This window comes from Ciona robusta, chromosome 11 (assembly GCF_009617815.1).
Source record: "Ciona robusta chromosome 11, ASM961781v2".
In the NCBI taxonomy this organism is placed as follows: Eukaryota; Metazoa; Chordata; class Ascidiacea; order Phlebobranchia; family Cionidae; genus Ciona; species Ciona robusta.
This window is the reverse complement of record NC_143245.1, coordinates 42,669-63,214: the sequence shown is the minus strand read 5'-3', so window position 1 is coordinate 63,214 and position 20,546 is coordinate 42,669. Positions and strand designations below refer to the sequence as shown.

Sequence of the window (20,546 nt, the reverse complement as noted above, 5' to 3'; positions counted from 1 at the left end):
AATGTAAACAATCACTTGTATTTACACGTCACAATCCCAATAAAAATACTGCGTTGTATTATGACGTAAACACCAGCTACTGTAACGTCACAGTTAATGGTTGTTACGTCGTAAGCTCTGATTGTTGAGTCACGTGTTTAACATTCCTTATTATTTATTCATGAATCAATATGACGTCACAGATTACGTAACAAACACACATTGTTCAACGCATGAATACGCGTGAGGATAAAATTAAAATAAATCCAAAAGTTTCCGGAATTACTTCCATTGTTCCGGTGTTATTACGTAACAATCTCATTTAAAACTCTATAATGACGTAATCGAACCGTGCGCAAGCTTTACCTGTGACGTCATATTCAGTATGCGCGGAATGCGCGACTTCCGTTCGAGTCTACGCGAAGATTTGGCGGGAGTCTGTGACGTCACAGATGGTTGATGAAGCGTGACGCGCGCTGCCATTGTGACGTCACATTCTTTTAAACAACCGGTTTGTCTTTATATTATGACGCAACAATAATAACAATGGGAAGTATGATTCAAGGCGACTTTGTTTATCTATGACGTAATACAAGCCATTGTGACGACAAAACAAAGCTTTCTAATCAATTGTTGTTGAAACAAACAAGTGTTCTAAACCGTGTCCTTTATTCTGACGTCATAAACAAAATAACAGCACCACTCAATGGTTTAAATTGAAATTAAAATAACAGAATCTCCGCGGACATATAAGTTTGTAAGATGTCTATGGAACAACGGTGGCTGGCCACCCTGCGCCACCGTGTGACGAGGAACCTCATTGATCCCAATGCTCGTCGCCGAACCTGTGATCACCATTAGTGGGAAGTAGAGAGCAACAACTATTATTTACCTTTCACTCCATATAAGGAGATGTCTTTCACAGCGCTGTTGAGCTATAATAAGAAATATTATAAACCCACAAAATATTTGAAGAACATAGAAATATTATAAACCCACAAAATATTTGAAGAACATAGAAATATTATAAACCAACTTTGAATGTCGACATCCTTTGTTGATGTTGCGCAACCCCACCCAGTGGTGATTTGCAAAATGTTTCGTCTACGTCGACCATTACCTGAGTGTGTGTGAAAATAACATGTAGATTGCACTGAAGCATGAAGGTACAGGGTTCAAGGCTCGATGGTGTTACTATTGTGGGCGTATATGTCCTTGGACAAGACATTTTTCGGCAATTGCTCCAACCCAGTGGTCACTCATGGGTTGTCAAATTTATCAGCCATATCATGGCCTACTCAATACATGGCCCAGGAATTCACCTAAACTGATCAGTAAAAAACGAGGCCTATTGACGCGAACAATGCCCATTATAATGCATTGTTTCGTATAGATTAGTTTCGCTAAAACGTCATGAAATCGCGGTAAAGCAACTTGATTTTTACATTTAACTATAAAGAACGTTCTATTCGTTTGAAAGAAAGTGGTTTCTAACATGTTCTTGTGCTGTTACTGATGGCTGGCATATCATAAGTGAAAAATACATTATCTAAATCTAATTAACATTTTTTAATGTCAGAAATATGCACTTTTATTTCTTGCAAATGCAGTGGTTAAAAATGGAATACTACACAATAGAAGAAAACACTTGTTTATTGCGCAAGTCTTGAACTGCATCATTATATTAAAAGTCTGCTTGTTTGTTAGAAACAAGTAAATCATAGCATTAATGCACATTTTGTCAGTAATTCTTTATCTTGGCTGCATGAAATATATAACACATCCCACGTGTTTATGAAATCGAGGTTCGTGCACAAGATTAGTTTCATATCCTGATCAGCAAACAGGTATTACACGCTTACAGTAACTGTATATGCTATACAGTATATGATATGCTACAAGCAGTGTATGACTTGATGTATGACTGATAGTAATGACTTGGCATTCCTTTGGGTTGAATCTGGAATAATCCGAGTCAGTATCAGACTATGTTGTAAATTGCAATATCAACTCGGTTCTGTATCTACTAATCCAACAAACTTATTACACGGATCTACCCTACCCATAAAAGGCCTTAGAAAAATAAAAACAAAAAAAGAACTCCTAAATCAGTAATTTATGCCCACAAAAATAACAACAACTGCTGTAAACAGTAATCCTAGCTTCTACGTAAGATACTACCTCGTTTATTCGATTTAATAAGTTTTTATTCTAACAAAACCACTGCAAACACCAAGAACACAACAGACCTGCAACTGCTCTGATTGTAAACTCCATTTTAAAATTCAAAATACCATTTATGAAACCGTGATGAAACAATGCTTTATAATGGGCATTGTTCGCGTCAATAGGCCTCTTATTTTCTGAGCAGTTTAGCTGTTTTTCTAGGCCGTGTATTAAGACCATGGTCACACATAAAAATAATCACCCTCAAAGTTATATACGTGGTAAGTGGTAAGCGGGCACAAGGTGTATGAAACAGAACACTTGTGTTATAACGACTGTCGTTGCCCCGCCATGCAAGGATAAATAAGTTACATACGTGGTAACTTGTAAGCGGGCACGAGTTGTATGAAACAGAACACCTGTGTTATAACGGCTGTCATTGCTCCACCATGCGAGGATAAATATGCAACCCCCTACATTACCCACCATATTCATGAACCGATCATACGCGACAACATAACCGCACAACACCCCGCGCAATCCACAGAAATTCCTCGTAAAAACTTTGCATCGAGCTCGATCGTTTGTTATTCGATGCAAGACACTGAACGGACCTTCCGATAATTCTGCAAACAATTAAAACGCTTATTTTCGTAAGCCAAGTTATCACCTATGTCAAATATTGACAACAGCATAGAAATAATGTAAAACATAGAAATATTATAAACTTACTTTCCATTGAGGTAAATATTGTCGAAAGAGTTTTTTCCTTTCTTGTTTCTTTCATTTTCTCAGTTTTATCTGGATTCAAAATTAAAAAAATTGATATAAACAAACACAAAAATAAAATAATCCACCACCGATTAATTCAGGTCGTTGATTCTTCTTTTGTTGCATCATCAGCTGTAGCATTGTGACATCACGCTTGTTAACTTCTTCTTGAATTTTTCTTCGTTGGGAAAAACTTTTTAATTTATTTTCATTCTGTTGAAAGTATGTTAGTTTTGAACACGGAATATTTTTTACATGGAGCTATACAGAGAATACGGAAATTTTTTTCCGCTAGGAGGCGATGACAAATTCGTTTCTCTATATAATGGGGAGCAGTTAGTTTCACGGTTTATACACATAAGATATAAACCCCTAACCCCCAACCCCTAACCCCTAACCCCTAACCCCTAACCCTAACTCCTAACCCCAAACTCGTCAAACAAAAAAAAAATATATAAAAAAAAAGTATTCCACTGTGCGCGACTCGGACCCGGTAAAAATGAAACAAAGAGAGTTTACGACCGCACGCAAACCGCTACACCACAGACTCGACGACAGTGAACGCAACGAAAGAGCGTATAAGCCGTATATAACCGACCTAATGTGGGAAATATGTTCGGTAATCCTGTAGCTGGTGGCCACCTGAAATTTTTGTTTCAAAATGTTCCTAGGTCTCACTGATAGCCACTGTATAATTTTGTTTTGAAAAAACTCGGGCGTTCGTGTCGAAAATTAACTTTGAAAGTGCACGAAATCGTGCTGCGTCACCGTATTTTCCACACCAGTCGTTATGAATTAAACCAAGGTTAGATTATTACGTCATAGAATGCGTATTGTTACATTTGATTTCTACGTTAAAACAGTGGGAAAAAACAAGGCTGTAACGTATGTAATATACCACTATTGTGACGTAACAGACCGCGATTGTGACGTAATAAATCGTTAACCTTACGCAAATCAGACGAATTACGGTGACACAGCATGTTTTCGCGCATTTTTAAAGTTAATTTTCGACACGAACGCCCGACTTTTTTGAAAAAAAAATTAGACAGCAGGTATCAGTGAGGGCTATAGAACATTTTAAAACCAAAATTTCAGGTGGCCACCAGCTAAAGGATTACCATCTTTACTAGTGTTTTATGTATTTAGAAAGGTATTTTTATGATTTAATTAATTTGTTGTATACTTATTAACAGTTTGCAGCGCTGTTTTGTTCGTTTTTCCGTATTTTTAATTTAAATAATTACCGACACCTAGCGGAAAAAGTTTTCCGTCTTCTTTGTATAGTCCCATGTATATTTTTTTAATCTTTACCTGCTTGGTTTTCTGTACTTTAGCAGTTTCCCTTTGCTGCTGGTTCGCTTCAAACATTTGTATATTATCGTAGACTTTAAGCCCGGGTTCATGACTTATAACCTCTGTGGGGTACAACGCCAGCAAGGGATCGAAGTCACTCGATGAGGGATCGGTCGCCATCACCAAACACATCCTACATTTTCTTCTCCGGGCAGGGAAAACCCCAGTTTGAATTTCTTATATTTAATATTTCGGGTCCTACTAAAACACGCCCGGCGGAGCACGGTGGGGCCCGGTGGAAAAAATATACTAAAACACGCCCGGTGCGGGGCCCGGTGGGACCCGGTGAGGACCCGGTGTTACGAGTCATACTAAAACACGCCCGGTGGGGGGCCCGGTGAGTATTTCTTGAAAGGGGCGCTTTCCCTATGCAAGAGCCACCAAAATGCGTGTGTGAAACAGAACTTGTGAAAAAAATGGAAGATATTGTCTGTCTTCAAGGCATAAAGATGGCAATTTTCGGTGATAGAAGTTACATTCTTGCTTCGCACGTCATCGCTGAAACAAAATGTGCATAGGAAATAAAACATGATGATGAAAATGGACACGTAATTCGCAAGTCCTTTAATTATCGCTCTGCTAAAACGGAAACAAACGTGGGATCGCGCTACTGAGGGCTTGTCCGAATACGTAAAAGCCTAACACGCTAACTAAAAGACACATCATGTCTAATATTTACATTTTTCGTTTTAAAAGTTACATTGTTCGTCTTTTAAAGTTTTTAATAATAAAACTTCGATCAAGTATAAGTGTATGTATAGTACTGTGGCCTAAGGTAGGACACTTATAGCACATATAGTAGGGTGGGGTAAGATGGGACACCTTTTCATTCTGTTTCTCGTCCCATTTGGTAGTAAGCAAAGAACATTCAAAGAATTATAAAACTATATTCTTACGATTCCCATAGAACGTTGTTAATTGTTTAAAACACGAACAGAAAATTTGGATCTTATGTGCTAAAGGTGTCCCGTCTCCCCCCGTCCTACTATAATATTTAAATATCCTGATCGTGTTTTAAACAATTAACAACAGTATATGGGAGTCGTGAGGACATAGTTTTATAATTCTTTGAATGTTCTCTGCTTACTACCAAATGGGACGAGAAATAGAATAAAAAGGTGTCCCATCTTACCCCACCCCCTATTAACCAAATTTAACGAATAAACTTTTGCTAAAAATACAGTTCATTGTGTAAGTGTACAACGAAACAAACCTTGTACATTCATAATCAAAGTTAATTTTCAAAAAAACTCAACTCGGGGGTCTCATTAGGCTATAAATCTGAATGCACGCATCACATTTTGGTGGATCTTGAATAGGGAAAGCTCCCTTTTCAAGAAATACTCACCGGGCCCCCCACCGGGCGTGTTTTAGTATGACTCGTAACACCGGGTCCTCACCGGGTCCCACCGGGCCCCGCCGGGCCCCGCACCGGGCGTGTTTTAGTATATTTTTTCCACCAAGCCACGCACCGGGCGTGTTTTAGTATATTTTTTCCACCGGGCCCCGCCGGGCCCCGCACCGGGCGTGTTTTAGTATATTTTTTTCCACCGGGCCCCGCACCGGGCGTGTTTTAGTAGGACCGAATATTTCTATGAAAGAACTTGGCGGGAAAATATTTGCGTTAAAAATTGCAGGAAATTGTTTTAACAAAAAAATGGAAAAATTTTCTTTTACCAGGCGGGAAAGTGGTAAGCGCCGTTTGATTATGACGTATTATGTTTGTTTATGAAGTTTCTGTTCATTGATGTTGTTTAGACCGCATAACCCCAATTGTTACAAAACAAACTCCGTTTGTTACGACAAACAATCGACGAATTCGAAACAAACTCCCACAAGTTGTGACGTCCCAAAGAAAAGGCGTAGAGATCGAAACATCAGGTGAAAATATTTAAAATTTGCGGAATCCTTTAACTGGTGGCCACCTGAAATTTTGGTTTCAAAATGTTCCTTAGGTCTCACTGATACCCACTGTATAATTTTTTTTAAAAAACTCGGGCGTTCGTGTCAAAAATTAACTTTAAAAGTGCGCGAAATCGAGCTGCGTCACCATATTTTCCACACCAGCCGTTATGAATTAAACCAAGGTTAGATTATTACGTCATAGAATGTGTATTGTTACATTTGATTCTTACGTTAAAACAGTGGAGAAAAAACAAGGCTATAACGTCTTGTAACGTATGTAATATACCACTATTGTGACGTAACAGACCGCGATTGTGACGTAATAAATGGTTAACCTTACGCAAATCAGACGAATTACGGTGACGAAGCATGTTTTCGCGCATTTTTTAAGGTAATTTTCGACACGAACGCCCGACTTTTTTCAAAAAAAATAGACAGCAGGTATCAGTAAAGCCTATGGAACATTTTGAAACCAAAATTTCAGGTGGCCACCAGCTAAAGGATTACCGAAACATGAAACTAATCCATGGAATTGCAATGTTTTATACCGGTATATTTTCACTCATCACATATGTAATATATCATGGCCTACTCAATACATGGCCTAGGAGTTCACCTAAACGGTTCAGAAAATAAAAGGCCTATTGTCGCAAATAATGCCCATTATAATGCATTGTTTCGTCGCGGTTTCATGAATGGAATTTTTTTTTTAACCAAATTAATAAAATTAGAGCCTGTATATTTGCATTTGTAGTTAGTATTAATTCATTTTGTTGTTATAATATAAGTTTGAGCGAATGTTCACATAGTTTTGCACACCACTGATATTGTGTGACCGTTTAACATAGATTAGTTTCGCTAAAACATCATGAAATCGCGGTAAGGCAACTTGATTTTTACATTTAACTATAAAGAACGTTCTATTCGTTTGAAAGAAAGTGGTTTCTAACATGTTCTTGTGCTGTTACTGATGGCTGGCATATCATAAGTGAAAAATACATTATCTAAATCTAATTAAAGAAAGCATAACATTTTTTAATGTCAGAAATATGCACTTTTATTTCTTGCAAATGCAGTGGTTAAAAATGGAATACTACACAATAGAAGAAAACACTTGTTTATTGCGCAAGTCTTGAACTGCATCATTATATTAAAAGTCTGCTTGTTTGTTAGAAACAAGTAAATCATAGCATTAATGCACATTTTGTTAGTAATTCTTTATCTTGGCTGCATGAAATATGTAACACATCCCACGTGTTTATGAAATCGAGGTTCGTGCACAAGATTAGTTTCATATCCTGATCAGCAAACAGCTATTACACGCTTACAGTAACTGTATATGCTATACAGTATATGATATGCTACAAGCAGTGTATGACTTGATGTATGACTGATAGTAATGACTTGGCATTCCTTTGGGTTGAATCTGGAATAATCCGAGTCAGTATCAGACTATGTTGTAAATTGCAATATCACTTCGGTTCTGTATCTACTAATCCAACAAACTTATAACACGTATCTACCTGTATAAGGCCTATGAAAATATGAACATATATCATGCGGAAGCTTTGCCATGCAGGTTTAACCTCGATCTGAATGTACGCTAGCAGTTGGAAAAAGCTATACTAGATGACTGTTTAGTAAAGGACTCCTAAATCAGTAATTTATGAATACAAAAATGACAACAACTGCTGTAAACACTATTTCCAGCTTTTACGTAAAATACTACCTCGTTTATTCGATTTAATAAGTTTTTATTCTAACAAAACCACTGCAAACACCAAGAACACAACAGACCTGCAACTGCTCTGATTGTAAACTCCATTTTAAAATTCAAAATACCATTTATGAAACCGTGATGAAACAATGCATTATAATGGGCATTGTTCGCGTCAATAGGCCTCTTATTTTCTGAGCAGTTAAGGTGAATTCCTAGGCCGTGTATTAAGTGGGCCATGCTCATCAAGGTTCGCAAATGGGTTTAACTACATAAAACATTTCATGGACATGGAAACTAGGTGTATAGCCTTACTACCATCAAGACAGGTTTTCTATGATGTCTATTTAAGTAACTCTCTCCACAGAATTGTTGAACAAAACATGGGACGCTCATTCATGTTCTCCCCTGCATGGTTTCCATGAAAACACGGCGTCACTTGATTGTTACGGGCGTTCGTTGAGCGCCGTCCTCGTAGCGTCGAAAAGTAAAAACATTGGAGTGGAGGTCGTTGATTCGTCCGTGACAAGTGTCACATTCAAACTCGTCCACGGCATCTACGGTACGTAACCCACCAACCCCCCCTTGTGGTCATTCATCATTACGTTGCAGGGATTCACAATGGGCTAAAGTTTCAAGTTTTAACAAAATCAGGGAAAATTATTTTTGAAAGTTTTTTGTTTTCGTCGGAACAATCGTTGAGTAGTGATGTCATAATGGCCTCATCAAAGCTGACAATGCTGCCATTATTGGTTTGTCGGGGTGATCGGTCAACCACGAAAGTTGTGTTTGATTGGTTGAAAGTAAGTAGTGACATCATCAATGATTATGACATCATAACCCCATTATCTTGCAGACAGAGTTTGATTGTAGTTTGCGTAAAATAACTTTTAACCCGTTGAGTCTTGGATGGTTGGTTGCCATGTGGGGGTCAGTTAAAGGTCAAGGGTCAACACATATCACCTGGGAAATACCCATGGTTGAGACCGGCATAGACATCATAGAAAGTGAGATCGATGGGGAGTCCGTTGCACTTTTATGGAAACAGTGAGTTTGTGGTTGATGGTTGGCGGGAATGATAATTCTTGAAGAAAAATATTATTCCATTTTAGGTTTATTCACTCAATTATTTATTGTGGATCCAATTATTAAAATATAATTGATGTCCATAACACGCGATGTTTAACCAACAGCGCACATGAGGACTCGACCATGGAGGTAACGATTGACGAGGTTCGAGGTTTCGTCGCAAGCATTGAAGAACATCTTACCCAACACACCAAGATATTGTTCAATGTAAGATATCAAACGCTGGTTGTTTCCTTGGGTTTGTTATTTCTAATCAACTTCGGTTTGTTGAAACAATACTATGGCACTGGTCAACAATATATCTGATCCAAGTTAAAATAGTTTGTTCCATTACCATCTAACTACGTGCACATTTATACCACAGGCACTCACAATGCAGCAGATTAAAACACCCGTCATCCAAGTTCGCAATGATGGAAAGTTTAAGGTAATTGTTGTTTATTGTTTGGTAACAACTACATAGTGTTGATACCTAGGTGACATCTGGTGACCATTTGTTTCACGTGATGGCGGATGTCGCAACACTCGCCCTCGAACATCTGGATCATTATACTCCCACCATGTAACCATGATATTTTATTTTACAATTAAGCCACACGTATGGGTAGTGCACGAGTATTTTAAATAAAACCTGATCATCTTGTATAAAAAGTTAATAACGTCGCTTAAAACTGGGGTGGCGGGGTGGGCTTCTGTAGTGGGGGAATACCCCGTGTTTTGAAGTACGATATCGCTTGGGTGGGAACTTCTGCGAGGACGTGCTTCGCTAGCTGTTCAGGGTTGGCCTGCAAATAATGTTGATTATGATGTCATGATGGTACATTATGGTGACGTACCATTGTTGGGGGGATGGTTTCATTATGGCAGGGGATAACCCTCGGGTACGAAAATATGCGACAACCTGGTCAGGTAGTTCGGCCAAAACACATTTAGCTAGCTGGCTGTGCTGGGCCTGTTAGGGTAGAAATAATATAAAATAACCAACAAAGCAGATTTCAAGTTACGTTTTGGAATTCCCTAAAAGGGACGAATTGCACAATGTCCCGTGCGCACTGTCGGCCCGATCTGTCGCATAATCGCACTTCATCGCCATCTAGTGCATTCATCTCCGAGAAGTCGGCTCCACCTTGTGACAACATTGATCGTAAGCAAGAACGGATTTTGCATAAAAATAATCTGGTTTTTGTCCAAGTTTTCTTTGCTTTGTTGTAAACCATAAATTCATTTAAAACAGTATTAATAACATGATGAACACATACTCACCAACCCCGACTATGATGATCGACATTGGAAGATGAGATGCAGCAACAATCGCGTCCTTGGTTTGCACGAAGTCCGATATCACACCGTCCGTAAGAATAAGCAAAATGTAATAATTCTGTGGGTTCAAGAGATTGCAGTAAAGGAGCAAATCCATTTCAAAATATTTCCACGCCAACTATGGGCATTAATATATATGTCGCACTGGATGTTTTTCATCCGGCATTAGGTGCCAAACTTAATGCAAAGATAGTTTGAAACAAATCCCAAGGTCAGTTTGTGCCATATTTACCGAGGCGGTCGATTGTTTTGATTCTTGGTCGGCAAACCTCATCACATGGTTTATCACTGGTGTGAAGTTCGTGGGCCCGTATAACTGAACTTGTGGTAAGCACATTTGGTAAGCTTGTTCAAGACCTTGTATACCTGGTGTAGAAACCCCACAAATATTAGAATACTGGATTATATATTCCAAACTTACCCGCACAGAAAGGGTTTTGAAAATTAAAGTTTAACGGGAACTCATGGGAAACTTGATACGATGGGGGGACTTTTGCCCCAAACCCAAGACCCGGAAATAATTTATCGGAATCGTAATCCTGGCAGACAGCGCCGACGGATCGTAACGCTTGTAAATATTGGTTTGGTTGCGAAGGGTTCATGAAGTGTAGAGATTGTGGGTTACGGGGGTCTCCGTTCGATCCAGTGAAGTCGATTGCAACCTGAGCATAGAAACAATATCCGTTAAAACATGCTATGAATGGAATTAAATATATTGTTAAACAAACCGTGAAATTGATCTGGCAGCCACCGAGAATGAAGTCAAGAAACGAATATTCAGTTTCAACTTTGCAAGAATCGAGGCAAATAACACCGGAGTTTTTATATTTATTTCCTTTCTTTTTCTTCTTTTCTTGATTCACACAATCCCACGTTGCCTGTATATTTTGTTGATTGACGTTTATCACAAATATAACTCGTCACTTACTTTGGTTGTGGAAGCTTCAAGGAAATTACGGAATGTTGCGTTGAACGTTCCGATGAGGTCACATGACCCGTTGCTGTTCCAATCGTAGCAATGTATCTATCGCCATCGAGTGTTAAATATGTGGTAAATATTTATGACCCACAAACTTACGATTATCTGCGCGTCATAATCCCCCCCACACAACGCCTGAACCGATATTTTAAAGGGTTTCCACTTCGGGTCCAACGTATTCTTAACGTACTCCGTTCTATGAATCATCAACATTCGCCCATCAGGTCCGACGCGGTGCAACTCAAGATAAGGATCGGACTTTCCAAACCAATCCTACAATGCTTGGTTTTTAAACAGTCTAAAACAAAGTCCAACCAACCTTTTTATCAAGTTTATTTGCGCTAAATGAAACCGTTGCAACTTCTTTGCTTCCACTTTGTTCTTCTGCTGTGACCTAACAATCAGATAAACAATGTGTGTTTTAACTGTTATTATGACATCACAAACCGTTATTGTTCCTTTACCAGCGGGTCGTTTGTCGACCAATTTTAAATTCTCGGTGATTGATCCGTGAGAAACGATCTGTAGAAGTTTAGATAGATTGAAGGTTCGATGTCGTGCTACCATTGTGAGCGTGTGGGTATTTAACAATGGTGGAACATCCGTGCCACAACGACCCCCCCCCCCTACTTACATGGCCCAACGTTGTTTCAACCTCTCCCAAGAAATCAGCTTGGCTGAGGTTTTGCGAAGCATCATCGATATCAAATACAGATATCTTTAACTTTTGAACCTCCTCAAAATAATAATCAAGTAATATCGTCTTCGCAAACTGGGGGTTTAAATTATTCATGATCATCTCCGTCCTTCCTTGCTGTGGGGTTTGATAAAAATTTAAATAAAACTTCTTTACTGTAATCGAAAAACAAAAGTCCATATTATTATGCGTCAACTCTGCCCCAATACAATATAATCACCTCAACCCATCTTCCATCTCGACACCAAAACACCGCGCATATTGGATCCGACTTCGACAAGATATCTTTGTCCAATAAATCTTTACAAGATATTCGAAGTTCAACTTTGGAATGACAGGAAGTCGGCGGTGGCTGGTTCATGGTATCGTACAACAACAACAATTATTCTTCGATGTTTCAAATGTTTGTTGTATTCGGTGATCGCGCGACCGTGACGCATCAATCACGTGGTGGTTACTCCCATTGTTACGTCACCATACGTGATTTTGAGTCATAAATTGTTGGGCACGTAAGTGATTAAACATATTTATTCTTGCGGGTTTATGTCTTATTTAAATTCTGATGCGATATAATATCTAAGCGCTTATTATGCTCTGGTTACAACTATATCACCTAAACAACTTTGCCACAGTTGAACTAATAAATCAATGAAACTGCTAACGAGTTACCACGTATGTAACTTTTCTGGTAAATATTTTTTTAATGATTTGTTTTTATATATATGGCTGATAATTTGGACAACCCATTAGGGACCACTTGGTTGGAGCAATTGCCTTTATGTGTTTTGCCCAAGAACACATACGCCCCCAGTGGTAGCAGCATCGAGCCTTGAAACCATAACCTCTGGATAACCAACTGTGTTATAGCCCTGGACGTTTCATATCTGACATATTATTCCGACAGCTTTAATTTCGCCTCCCCGCTTTTCGTTGATTGCCTCTCGCATAAAACGCTGTCTTTACAACCCGTGGTATTTACACCACGTTACAGTTTAGATGAAGTTAGTTTCTCACCAGCTTACAAGTTTAGTAGCAGCCATGTATTTCTGGTTCAAGACTTTGAGGGAAGGTTTATTAGTAGCATTATGTTTAACTTGTGTGTCTGTAATATGGGCTGTATGAATTAAATTGTATGTGACGTAGTTGTGACGTCGCTATGACGTTGCGTTAACGTCCTAAACTAAGTTACGTGTCGTCATCATCTACGTCACAGTTTAACAGTTGAGTTTATGACGTCATTGAACATAAAAATTGCATCACGTGATTGAAAACCCCCTTCACCCACCAAGCGTGCAAGCCAGTAAAGCGGAAAGTATGCGTTCACTCGTACCCATGTTGTTGCGTTGATTAAACGCACCAGACACGTACGAACCGATGTGTGGATACCATACACCGGAGTTGTTTTTGGAAAGTTGGACAGTGTCGGTGAGGCTAGGTGGTAATATGACGTCATATATAAAGATGAATAAAGTCGCGAATGACGCAATAGTGACGTCACAATACAGGCATTCAAGTGTGATTGTCGGAATATCTATTGTTCTTCTATTGTCTGTGTTACATTCAGTGTACGTGACGTCACAATTATATACAATGAACAAACGAATCGATGAAACAGTGGTCGATTGTAAACAAGATGAGGTAACAATGGTATTATTACGTCATAGTAAATAATAAAGTTACCTTTGCCAGGTGAAGAATGAGTCATTGTTACGTCACAGAGTTCGAAGATTTGAAGGTAATTAAAATATAATTGTGACGTCATTGTAACGTTTGTCACGTCACAGGGGATGCGTTCATCGGTGCTCACGTGGTCGGACGCAGAGGATCGACAATCGAACGAACGCGACCTTACCAACAATCACCAGGTATGTGACGTCATAAAAGTGGTGATTGTTATATTTATATGTTTGTAGCAAGTTATTTTGAATGGGATTCGCAACAACAAGATTTATCAAGTATGAGGTTGGTTGACGTCATTGATGACGTCAGATTGGATGGGACATTCCTAGAGATAAGGGCTTCCGGTTATTATTACGTTTACGCTCAGGTACGTCATCGTGACGTCACATATACATACGTCATCAGTTATTATATAGGTAACCTACTACGGGAAGGGGTTGTCGCCCATCGGGCACGAAACCGTAAAAATAAACAACAACCAGCGGTTGGTCTTGATGGGAAGCCAAATGTATCAACGAATGTAGGTTCGTGATGTCATATTGGGTGGTTATGACGTCATGCATTGTTACAGAGGTAGCGCGAGATATGGGACGGGTAACAGGATGTCGAACAGCGACAGTGGATACCATGGTGGAGTGTTTTATCTATTGGCGGGCAGTAAACTTGGCGTGAGGCCAATGGCTACAAACGCAGCCTACCACCAATCATACTTCATGCAACCGACCAAATCCTACTTCGGGTTGTTCTTCATTCATTCATGAACATCACGTGATCTTTGTACATTTTATGTAAAAATATTACAATATGACGTCACACTTGTATGATAAAGAGGTATTATGACGTAACAATCGACATTTTAACTTATAGTTGTTATGACGTAATAAATAACACAGTAACTCATATATGTGATTATGACGTAACAATCGGTTTAATCGACGGGTCGTGCTTTTCCTGGCACGTGATACACCTCTGGGTCAAAATATGATCTCGGTGTTGCGTTGGGTGTAGACTGCCACCTAGCGTCGGGTAGGGTGGGTTCCATGATCTCGCTCGGTGGCGCTACAATGTTGTTGGTATTTCGGGGATTCCCCCGGTGATATGTTGATTGTTTCATACGTTACTTCATCGCCATATGACGTCACTGAAACAAATATGATATCACAAACAAAAATATTCATTAAAAAAGACACAAATAACTTACTTTCAGTTTTTGTGACGTCATAATCGATTGTTGATTGTTCGACTTTATGACGTAATATTGGTGATTGTTGTGGCGTTGTAACGTAGGCGTTCCTATTGTCATCCGAATGCGATGGAAGACCTTTAATAAATATGATTTAAAACTCTGTTATTACGTCATAATATACATTACCGTTACACATTTGATTATCGACAAACAATGGGTTAACGAATTCATCGCGCTTGTTGCTCCCACCTAGCGGTAGTCTGAACCACTTTACTCGTGTAGGGGAAACCTGACATAGAAATATTATTAACACGTTGCTGTGACGTAGTTATGACGTACTATCACTCTATCCATAGACACGTTGTCTACAGTTGCAATGATGTCATTACGAGTGACGTCATCATCCGTCGAGTAGGATCGCTTCTTATTATGACGTCGTCGGGTGTATACGAAGCACGTGACAAAGAGAATGAGGGAAACCCCCAGTATAACAGGGATGTACCAAAGGGAATCCCCGTGTGACGTATGACTTGGTGACGTAGGTTTAACTCCGTCATCGCGAAGTTTAAGCACGTGACCACGGTGGGATTGGAACTCAAGGCTAATTATTGCGTCATAGAGGGGTTCAATACCTTCCGCCAAATAATCGCGATCTGGGGAAAAATTATTTCAAAACATGAAGAAGGTAATCAACAATTTCACCTTTGATGACTTTTCGCCCAAGTTTTTGTTCCAATTGTTGATAAACTGCCGCGCCCACCAAGTAACTATCAACCGATGACGTCATACTAAGCCAGGATGTGACGACAATGGCGGTGACGTCATCAGCCGATAGCAATGCGCAGTGAACCGTGACGTTTGTTCTTTCATCATTTGGTAACGACCGCAGTTTGTGACATAACAATGCTGTCGTTGTATTCTGCTGAATCATTGTTTTGTTCATTGTCATCGTCATTATGACGCAATTGGGGTCGATTGAAACATCTGTGACGAAAAAATAGTAACAATGCGTTGTTACGACGTCATAAACTACCTTGTGTTCTCGTGTATGACGTAATGCAGCTCGACGACCAATCGCAGAACATGACGTCATCGTTACGACATGACTGACTTAGACACGTGGTCTCGCGACATGTACCTACGTCATAATGCCCATAGTGACACTCAATCGATTGATCTGTAAGGTTATGAAATTGATTATGACGTCACAACCTTATTAATGACGTACTTGTGCTTCTATTGTTCGCGCATAAACAATATTCTGACGAACAATTGATTCTTGGAATCGAGATTTCTGTAATTAATTAAGATTGTTACGTCATTAATGGTATTTGTTACGTAAGCAACTTGACCTTGTTCGCAGAGATCACCCTCAAACCCGAAGTGACATTGGCATCGGAATCCGAAGTTTTCCGAAACACAGTCGCCATGGAAACCGCAATCCGTTCGCGCGACAACGGTTGGAACAAAGCTCTTTGTGACTTCATCATACCTTAATTCGTTGCTTCGAACGGTGCAATAATCCCACACTGTGACGTCATAGGTTAAAAAAGTGTTGGTGACGTCACAATGACATACCTTTATCGCACACGTGACCATAGTAACCGTTAATGCATGTACAATTAGCTTGAGTGGGGTCGTCAACCATGCGTGAACATATTCCGTCATTCAAACATGGATTTGTGATGTCATCGCACGGGTTGATGACGTCATCACAATACGTATTTCCATAACCTATGACGTAACAATAAAATCGTCCAAACATACGAACATGACGTCACAATACCTGATAAACACTTGCATTCAACAATGGTTCCTCTATGAACGCACACTCCCCCATTATGACACGGCGATGACGTACACGCGTCGTAATCGATCTCACAAAACCTAACAATCGTCATTATCAATACAATACGGATTATGACGTTACAATACCTTCCGACATGATATGGACCACAGATGCATTCGAAAGAACCCATTGTGTTGTTACAAGTGGCATTATGACGACACAAACCGAACGCGCACTCATCGATGTCGTTCTCGCAGAAACCTCCGTGAAATCCCTGACAAAGCACGATTATGACGTAAAACAATCAACCTTTAAGATACCATCAATTGTTTATCGGTGTGACGTTACATACGCGTCAAACGCGATATAAATATTTACGCGGTTTTAATGTAAATCGTCGAAGCATCGTCGCGTTCCTTAGAATTTCGAATAATAAGGACTCTATTACGTCACAAACCTATTTACATACATTTACCCTTATCTTATTGTAATAATGTGTATTATGACGTCATACCTGTCTACAATTACAATAGAAACCTCCAGGTGAAGGAATACACTCGCCACCGTTAATACAAGGTGAGCTGACGCAATAATCGATCATGACGTCACAGTGCGTGCCATTGTACCCTTCTCTGTAAAATAACTATGACGTAACATTGCACTATATTGTGACGTAACAAACCTGCACAAACACGTGGTTGTGTTTTCATAGAAGATGCATCGCGCTTCGTTCAAACATGGATTCAACTCGCATTGTACCTGCTCTGTGACGTCACTATCGTTACCGAGTGCGTCACAATTATCGCCTCTGTATCCGGGTGGACAAACGCAACTGTGACGTATGAATGGCTGTAAGTGACATAACAACAACACTCAAATACATTTATGACATCATACTTACATATATTGATGACGTAATCCAACGCAGGTCGCGTTGGTTGGACAAGGAGAATATTCACACGCGGGGATTTCCCGATCGCAGCTTTTCCCGCCAAAACCAATGTTACACAAACAATGGAAGTCCTGTGACGCAACAATGGTTATTTCTGATGTCTCAATAACACTTGTTTTATACCTGGGATGAGTTGCCATGGTTACCAACAGATAAGACGTCACTGACGGTGCTATTTGTGACGTAACACACGCCATCATTGTTACACGGCTGTGACGCACACGGGTTGGTGACGTCATACTCACACGTGACACCAGTGAAGCGTGACGGACATGAACAGTTGAACGAATAGTCACGGTTCATTGCACAAACACCATCTACATAGAAATATTAAGCTGAGAAACATAGAAATATTACAAACATACTATTAAAGCATGGTGACGTCACACAAGGGTTGATTCTAGAATCGCAGTTAGTTCCTTCGTACTCAAGTGCGCATGCGCAGGTGTAGAAACCCACGTGATCACTGCAGTTCCCGCCATTTTCGCAAGGATTATTCTCACATTCGTTGATGTCGGCTTCGCACCGCGATCCTGCGCGATTGTTTAGTTTCGTGTCTTACTGTGACGTCACAACCCCACCTGTGAAGCCTACGTCACAAACACAAGTGTAATTGTTGATTCCATCGACGCATTCTCCATGATCGCCACAATCCGCTATCACGCAATCATCGATGTTGACGTCACAATGGTGTCCGCGGTATCCAGGAGAACAAACACACGAGTATGACGTAGGTGTATGTTTCTATTAATATATTATATGTCTATGTTAGTTTAGTTTATAATATTTCTATGTTAATATAGTTTATATGATGAATCTATGTTACCCACCGAACACAATGCTTCATTATGACAAGGCGAACTCGAACAAGGATCCATTTCTAGTAAAATAATTGATTGTTACGTCACAATGATCATAATTATTAATGGAACATCCGACAAACACGCTATGTGACGTAATACACGAACCACACTGGAGACCGGAAATGACATTTGGTGATTTTAATTATGACGTCACAGGGCAACGAACGTTTAAATTTTCATTTGTTTCACGCAAACAATAGCTTGATTGTTACAACAATGGTTATTGTTAAATGTCAATCAAACCTTGTTGACAATTCTTTCCAAAGTAACCATTGAAACAGTGGCATCGATAATCTGCGAGTAAATCCTCACAACGACTGGTGTGGTTGGTTCGGCATGGGTTGGGTAAACATTGGTTTGGATCTGTCAATCAGTGTGAACATCAATCGTGATTGTGACGTATGATAAGCTTACCTGTATATCGCGTCCAATATTCCGTCTAAAAATAAGGATTGTTATGTCAGAGTCATATAATGACGTCATAATGCTTACTGTTAGCGCATCATCTTCAAATGCTTCTCTCGCTTCTTCCCGCGAGCACCTCTCTTCTTCGCATTCACGCTCTATATTCCCAGGTTGGAACTCCTCGAACCTTAACCAGCTGTTCGCGCGTTTTGGTCGCGATTTCACGAAACTTGACGCGGTCGCTTTATCCATGAACACTGTGGAACAAACCCATGCTTGTTACGTCATAGTAGGTATATGCGGTACACGTCATAAACCACATTGTTATGATATTTGCCTTAATCCCCGCGCTGCCTATTTATGCTGTGCCGTCGTATTTGTTGTAAAACAAAGCAACTGTGAGCCGCGCATACGTCACAATAACCTGTACGTCGCAATGTAATGTATGCATATGACGTCATAATGGAGTTGTTACGTCATAATCTTCTCACCATTATTTGTGCAGAACTTTCCCGACCACGGAGGGGCGCAGCGAAGTTCACCTGTGACGTCATCACACACGTGATGTGACGTAGGTGGGTGGCACGTGACCTTACACAGCGGACCATGACGATTTGAATGGCAGGTGAGTTTCAACTGAAACTTCCACGCTTCAACATTTTTAATTAAAATTAAATTCTGCTTCGATTTTCCTTCTTCTCTACCTTTGATGATGATGTCATGGGTAACGTCATCACCTGGGAGGATTAACGGAAGCTGCACCCAACCTATTACGTCATAACCCGATGATGCAGCGCGCTTAACGATGACGTAGGTGAATGCCTAAACTGTCATGGATTAGAATTAACTATGACGTCACACAAACCACAATCACCTTTGTTTGGTTAATTTGTAGCTTTATGACGTCATAGTTTTTCAGCGTCGTCTAAAAAACAGAATTAGAAAGACAATAAAAGAAAAATAAGCATTCTTACGTCATAATGCAGATTACTACATGATTGAAATTCCCACGATCGCTGCAGCATCGGTGTTTCTTTGTGACGTAACAATCCAAGACAAACCTCGTGTTTAAAATCCTTTGTTACGTCATATGTATGTGACGTAACATTTACTTCCAAAACTCCGTTTTCGTTGTCGGTTGCAGCGAACGGCGCAATATCAGTGGTAATTATCACAAAAATAAAAGCAATTAAGACGTATCCATTCATATTACAACTGTGACGTCATCATCCAATTGTTACCACATAAGTTACAAAACTCTAAAATTCGAAACAATTGTTCATAATGATCAATGACGTCACAATACACTGGTTTGTTGACGAAACAACCCCTGATCCACGTAACGCTGAACTTACTGTTACGTCACTATAAAGTACAATGAATATTTGTGACGTCACATAGCGATCTAAGATGTTTTTCCACTTTTCTGACAAAACTTAAAGTTACCTTCGAGACAGTTGTGTTGCTATGATGTCTGATAACGAACATTTACGCCTAGAGCATACTTAATGCGCACTGTGACGACACACTGCAATGGAACGCAAGATTAGAATAAAAGCGATCGCGCCGATTAATTGCCGCCCATCAGAAGATTAACTCCGAGTGTTCGAATCTTCGATGAAAAACATCGGAAACTTTTGTAAATGTCCAATGTGACGTAATAAGCAAAACATTAATTATACCCCCTTATCG

General features: G+C 39.7%; 5 protein-coding genes across 11 annotated transcripts; 2 read left to right on the top strand and 3 right to left on the bottom strand.

Annotated features, from left to right (window-relative positions):
* Nucleotides 1-629: 629 nt before the first annotated feature.
* LOC149727454 (U7 snRNA-associated Sm-like protein LSm11) lies at nt 630-4,577 on the bottom strand. Its single transcript, XM_089887956.1, has 7 exons — nt 4,231-4,577; nt 3,006-3,129; nt 2,878-2,946; nt 2,632-2,771; nt 1,016-1,099; nt 872-914; nt 630-824 (listed from the first exon to the last, which is right to left on the bottom strand). Exons 1-7 carry the CDS (start codon nt 4,402-4,404, stop codon nt 691-693), a joined length of 768 nt encoding a protein of 255 aa, XP_089744082.1. The 5' UTR covers nt 4,405-4,577; the 3' UTR covers nt 630-690.
* A 1,089-nt stretch (nt 4,578-5,666) lies between these two features.
* LOC149727453 (centromere protein L-like) lies at nt 5,667-9,634 on the top strand. Of its 2 annotated transcripts, XM_089887946.1 has the most exons (8): nt 5,667-5,963; nt 6,031-6,153; nt 8,262-8,456; nt 8,507-8,697; nt 8,751-8,941; nt 9,088-9,190; nt 9,348-9,410; nt 9,460-9,634. In XM_089887946.1, the coding sequence occupies exons 1-8, from the start codon at nt 5,867-5,869 to the stop codon at nt 9,547-9,549; spliced, it is 1,053 nt and encodes a 350-aa protein (XP_089744072.1). In that variant the 5' UTR covers nt 5,667-5,866; the 3' UTR covers nt 9,550-9,634. The 2 variants fall into 2 exon arrangements, with proteins under 2 accessions (XP_089744072.1, XP_089744073.1); XM_089887947.1 differs by lacking the exons at nt 5,667-5,963; nt 6,031-6,153 and adding an exon at nt 6,479-6,727.
* LOC149727452 (copine-3-like) lies at nt 9,547-12,451 on the bottom strand. 3 transcript variants are annotated; one of them, XM_089887930.1, is made up of 13 exons: nt 12,200-12,451; nt 11,917-12,096; nt 11,730-11,804; nt 11,602-11,676; nt 11,382-11,555; nt 11,232-11,327; nt 11,032-11,181; nt 10,725-10,965; nt 10,536-10,669; nt 10,247-10,361; nt 9,988-10,109; nt 9,820-9,935; nt 9,547-9,768 (listed from the first exon to the last, which is right to left on the bottom strand). In XM_089887930.1, exons 1-13 carry the CDS (start codon nt 12,338-12,340, stop codon nt 9,750-9,752), a joined length of 1,638 nt encoding a protein of 545 aa, XP_089744056.1. In that variant the 5' UTR covers nt 12,341-12,451; the 3' UTR covers nt 9,547-9,749. The 3 variants fall into 3 exon arrangements, with proteins under 3 accessions (XP_089744056.1, XP_089744058.1, XP_089744057.1); XM_089887932.1 differs by having other exon boundaries at nt 11,917-12,134; nt 12,200-12,341; XM_089887931.1 differs by lacking the exon at nt 9,820-9,935.
* A 386-nt stretch (nt 12,452-12,837) lies between these two features.
* On the top strand, nt 12,838-14,559 carry LOC149727451 (uncharacterized). The gene is made up of 6 exons (XM_089887953.1): nt 12,838-13,617; nt 13,669-13,714; nt 13,764-13,844; nt 13,893-14,026; nt 14,076-14,179; nt 14,231-14,559. The coding sequence occupies exons 1-6, from the start codon at nt 13,354-13,356 to the stop codon at nt 14,418-14,420; spliced, it is 819 nt and encodes a 272-aa protein (XP_089744079.1). The 5' UTR covers nt 12,838-13,353; the 3' UTR covers nt 14,421-14,559.
* Nucleotides 14,429-20,525, bottom strand: LOC149727450 (uncharacterized). Of its 4 annotated transcripts, XM_089887921.1 has the most exons (25): nt 19,829-20,525; nt 19,729-19,779; nt 19,559-19,676; nt 19,346-19,504; nt 18,942-19,111; nt 18,864-18,888; nt 18,693-18,812; nt 18,417-18,466; nt 18,168-18,330; nt 17,952-18,119; nt 17,710-17,903; nt 17,536-17,657; nt 17,317-17,466; nt 17,149-17,266; nt 16,781-16,908; nt 16,632-16,732; nt 16,424-16,579; nt 16,198-16,374; nt 16,074-16,139; nt 15,879-16,022; nt 15,548-15,829; nt 15,185-15,498; nt 15,032-15,134; nt 14,861-14,980; nt 14,429-14,800 (listed from the first exon to the last, which is right to left on the bottom strand). In XM_089887921.1, the coding sequence occupies exons 1-25, from the start codon at nt 20,060-20,062 to the stop codon at nt 14,676-14,678; spliced, it is 3,558 nt and encodes a 1,185-aa protein (XP_089744047.1). In that variant the 5' UTR covers nt 20,063-20,525; the 3' UTR covers nt 14,429-14,675. The 4 variants fall into 4 exon arrangements, with proteins under 4 accessions (XP_089744047.1, XP_089744046.1, XP_089744049.1 ...); XM_089887920.1 differs by having other exon boundaries at nt 19,346-19,676; XM_089887923.1 differs by lacking the exon at nt 16,074-16,139 and having other exon boundaries at nt 19,346-19,676.
* Nucleotides 20,526-20,546: the final 21 nt, after the last annotated feature.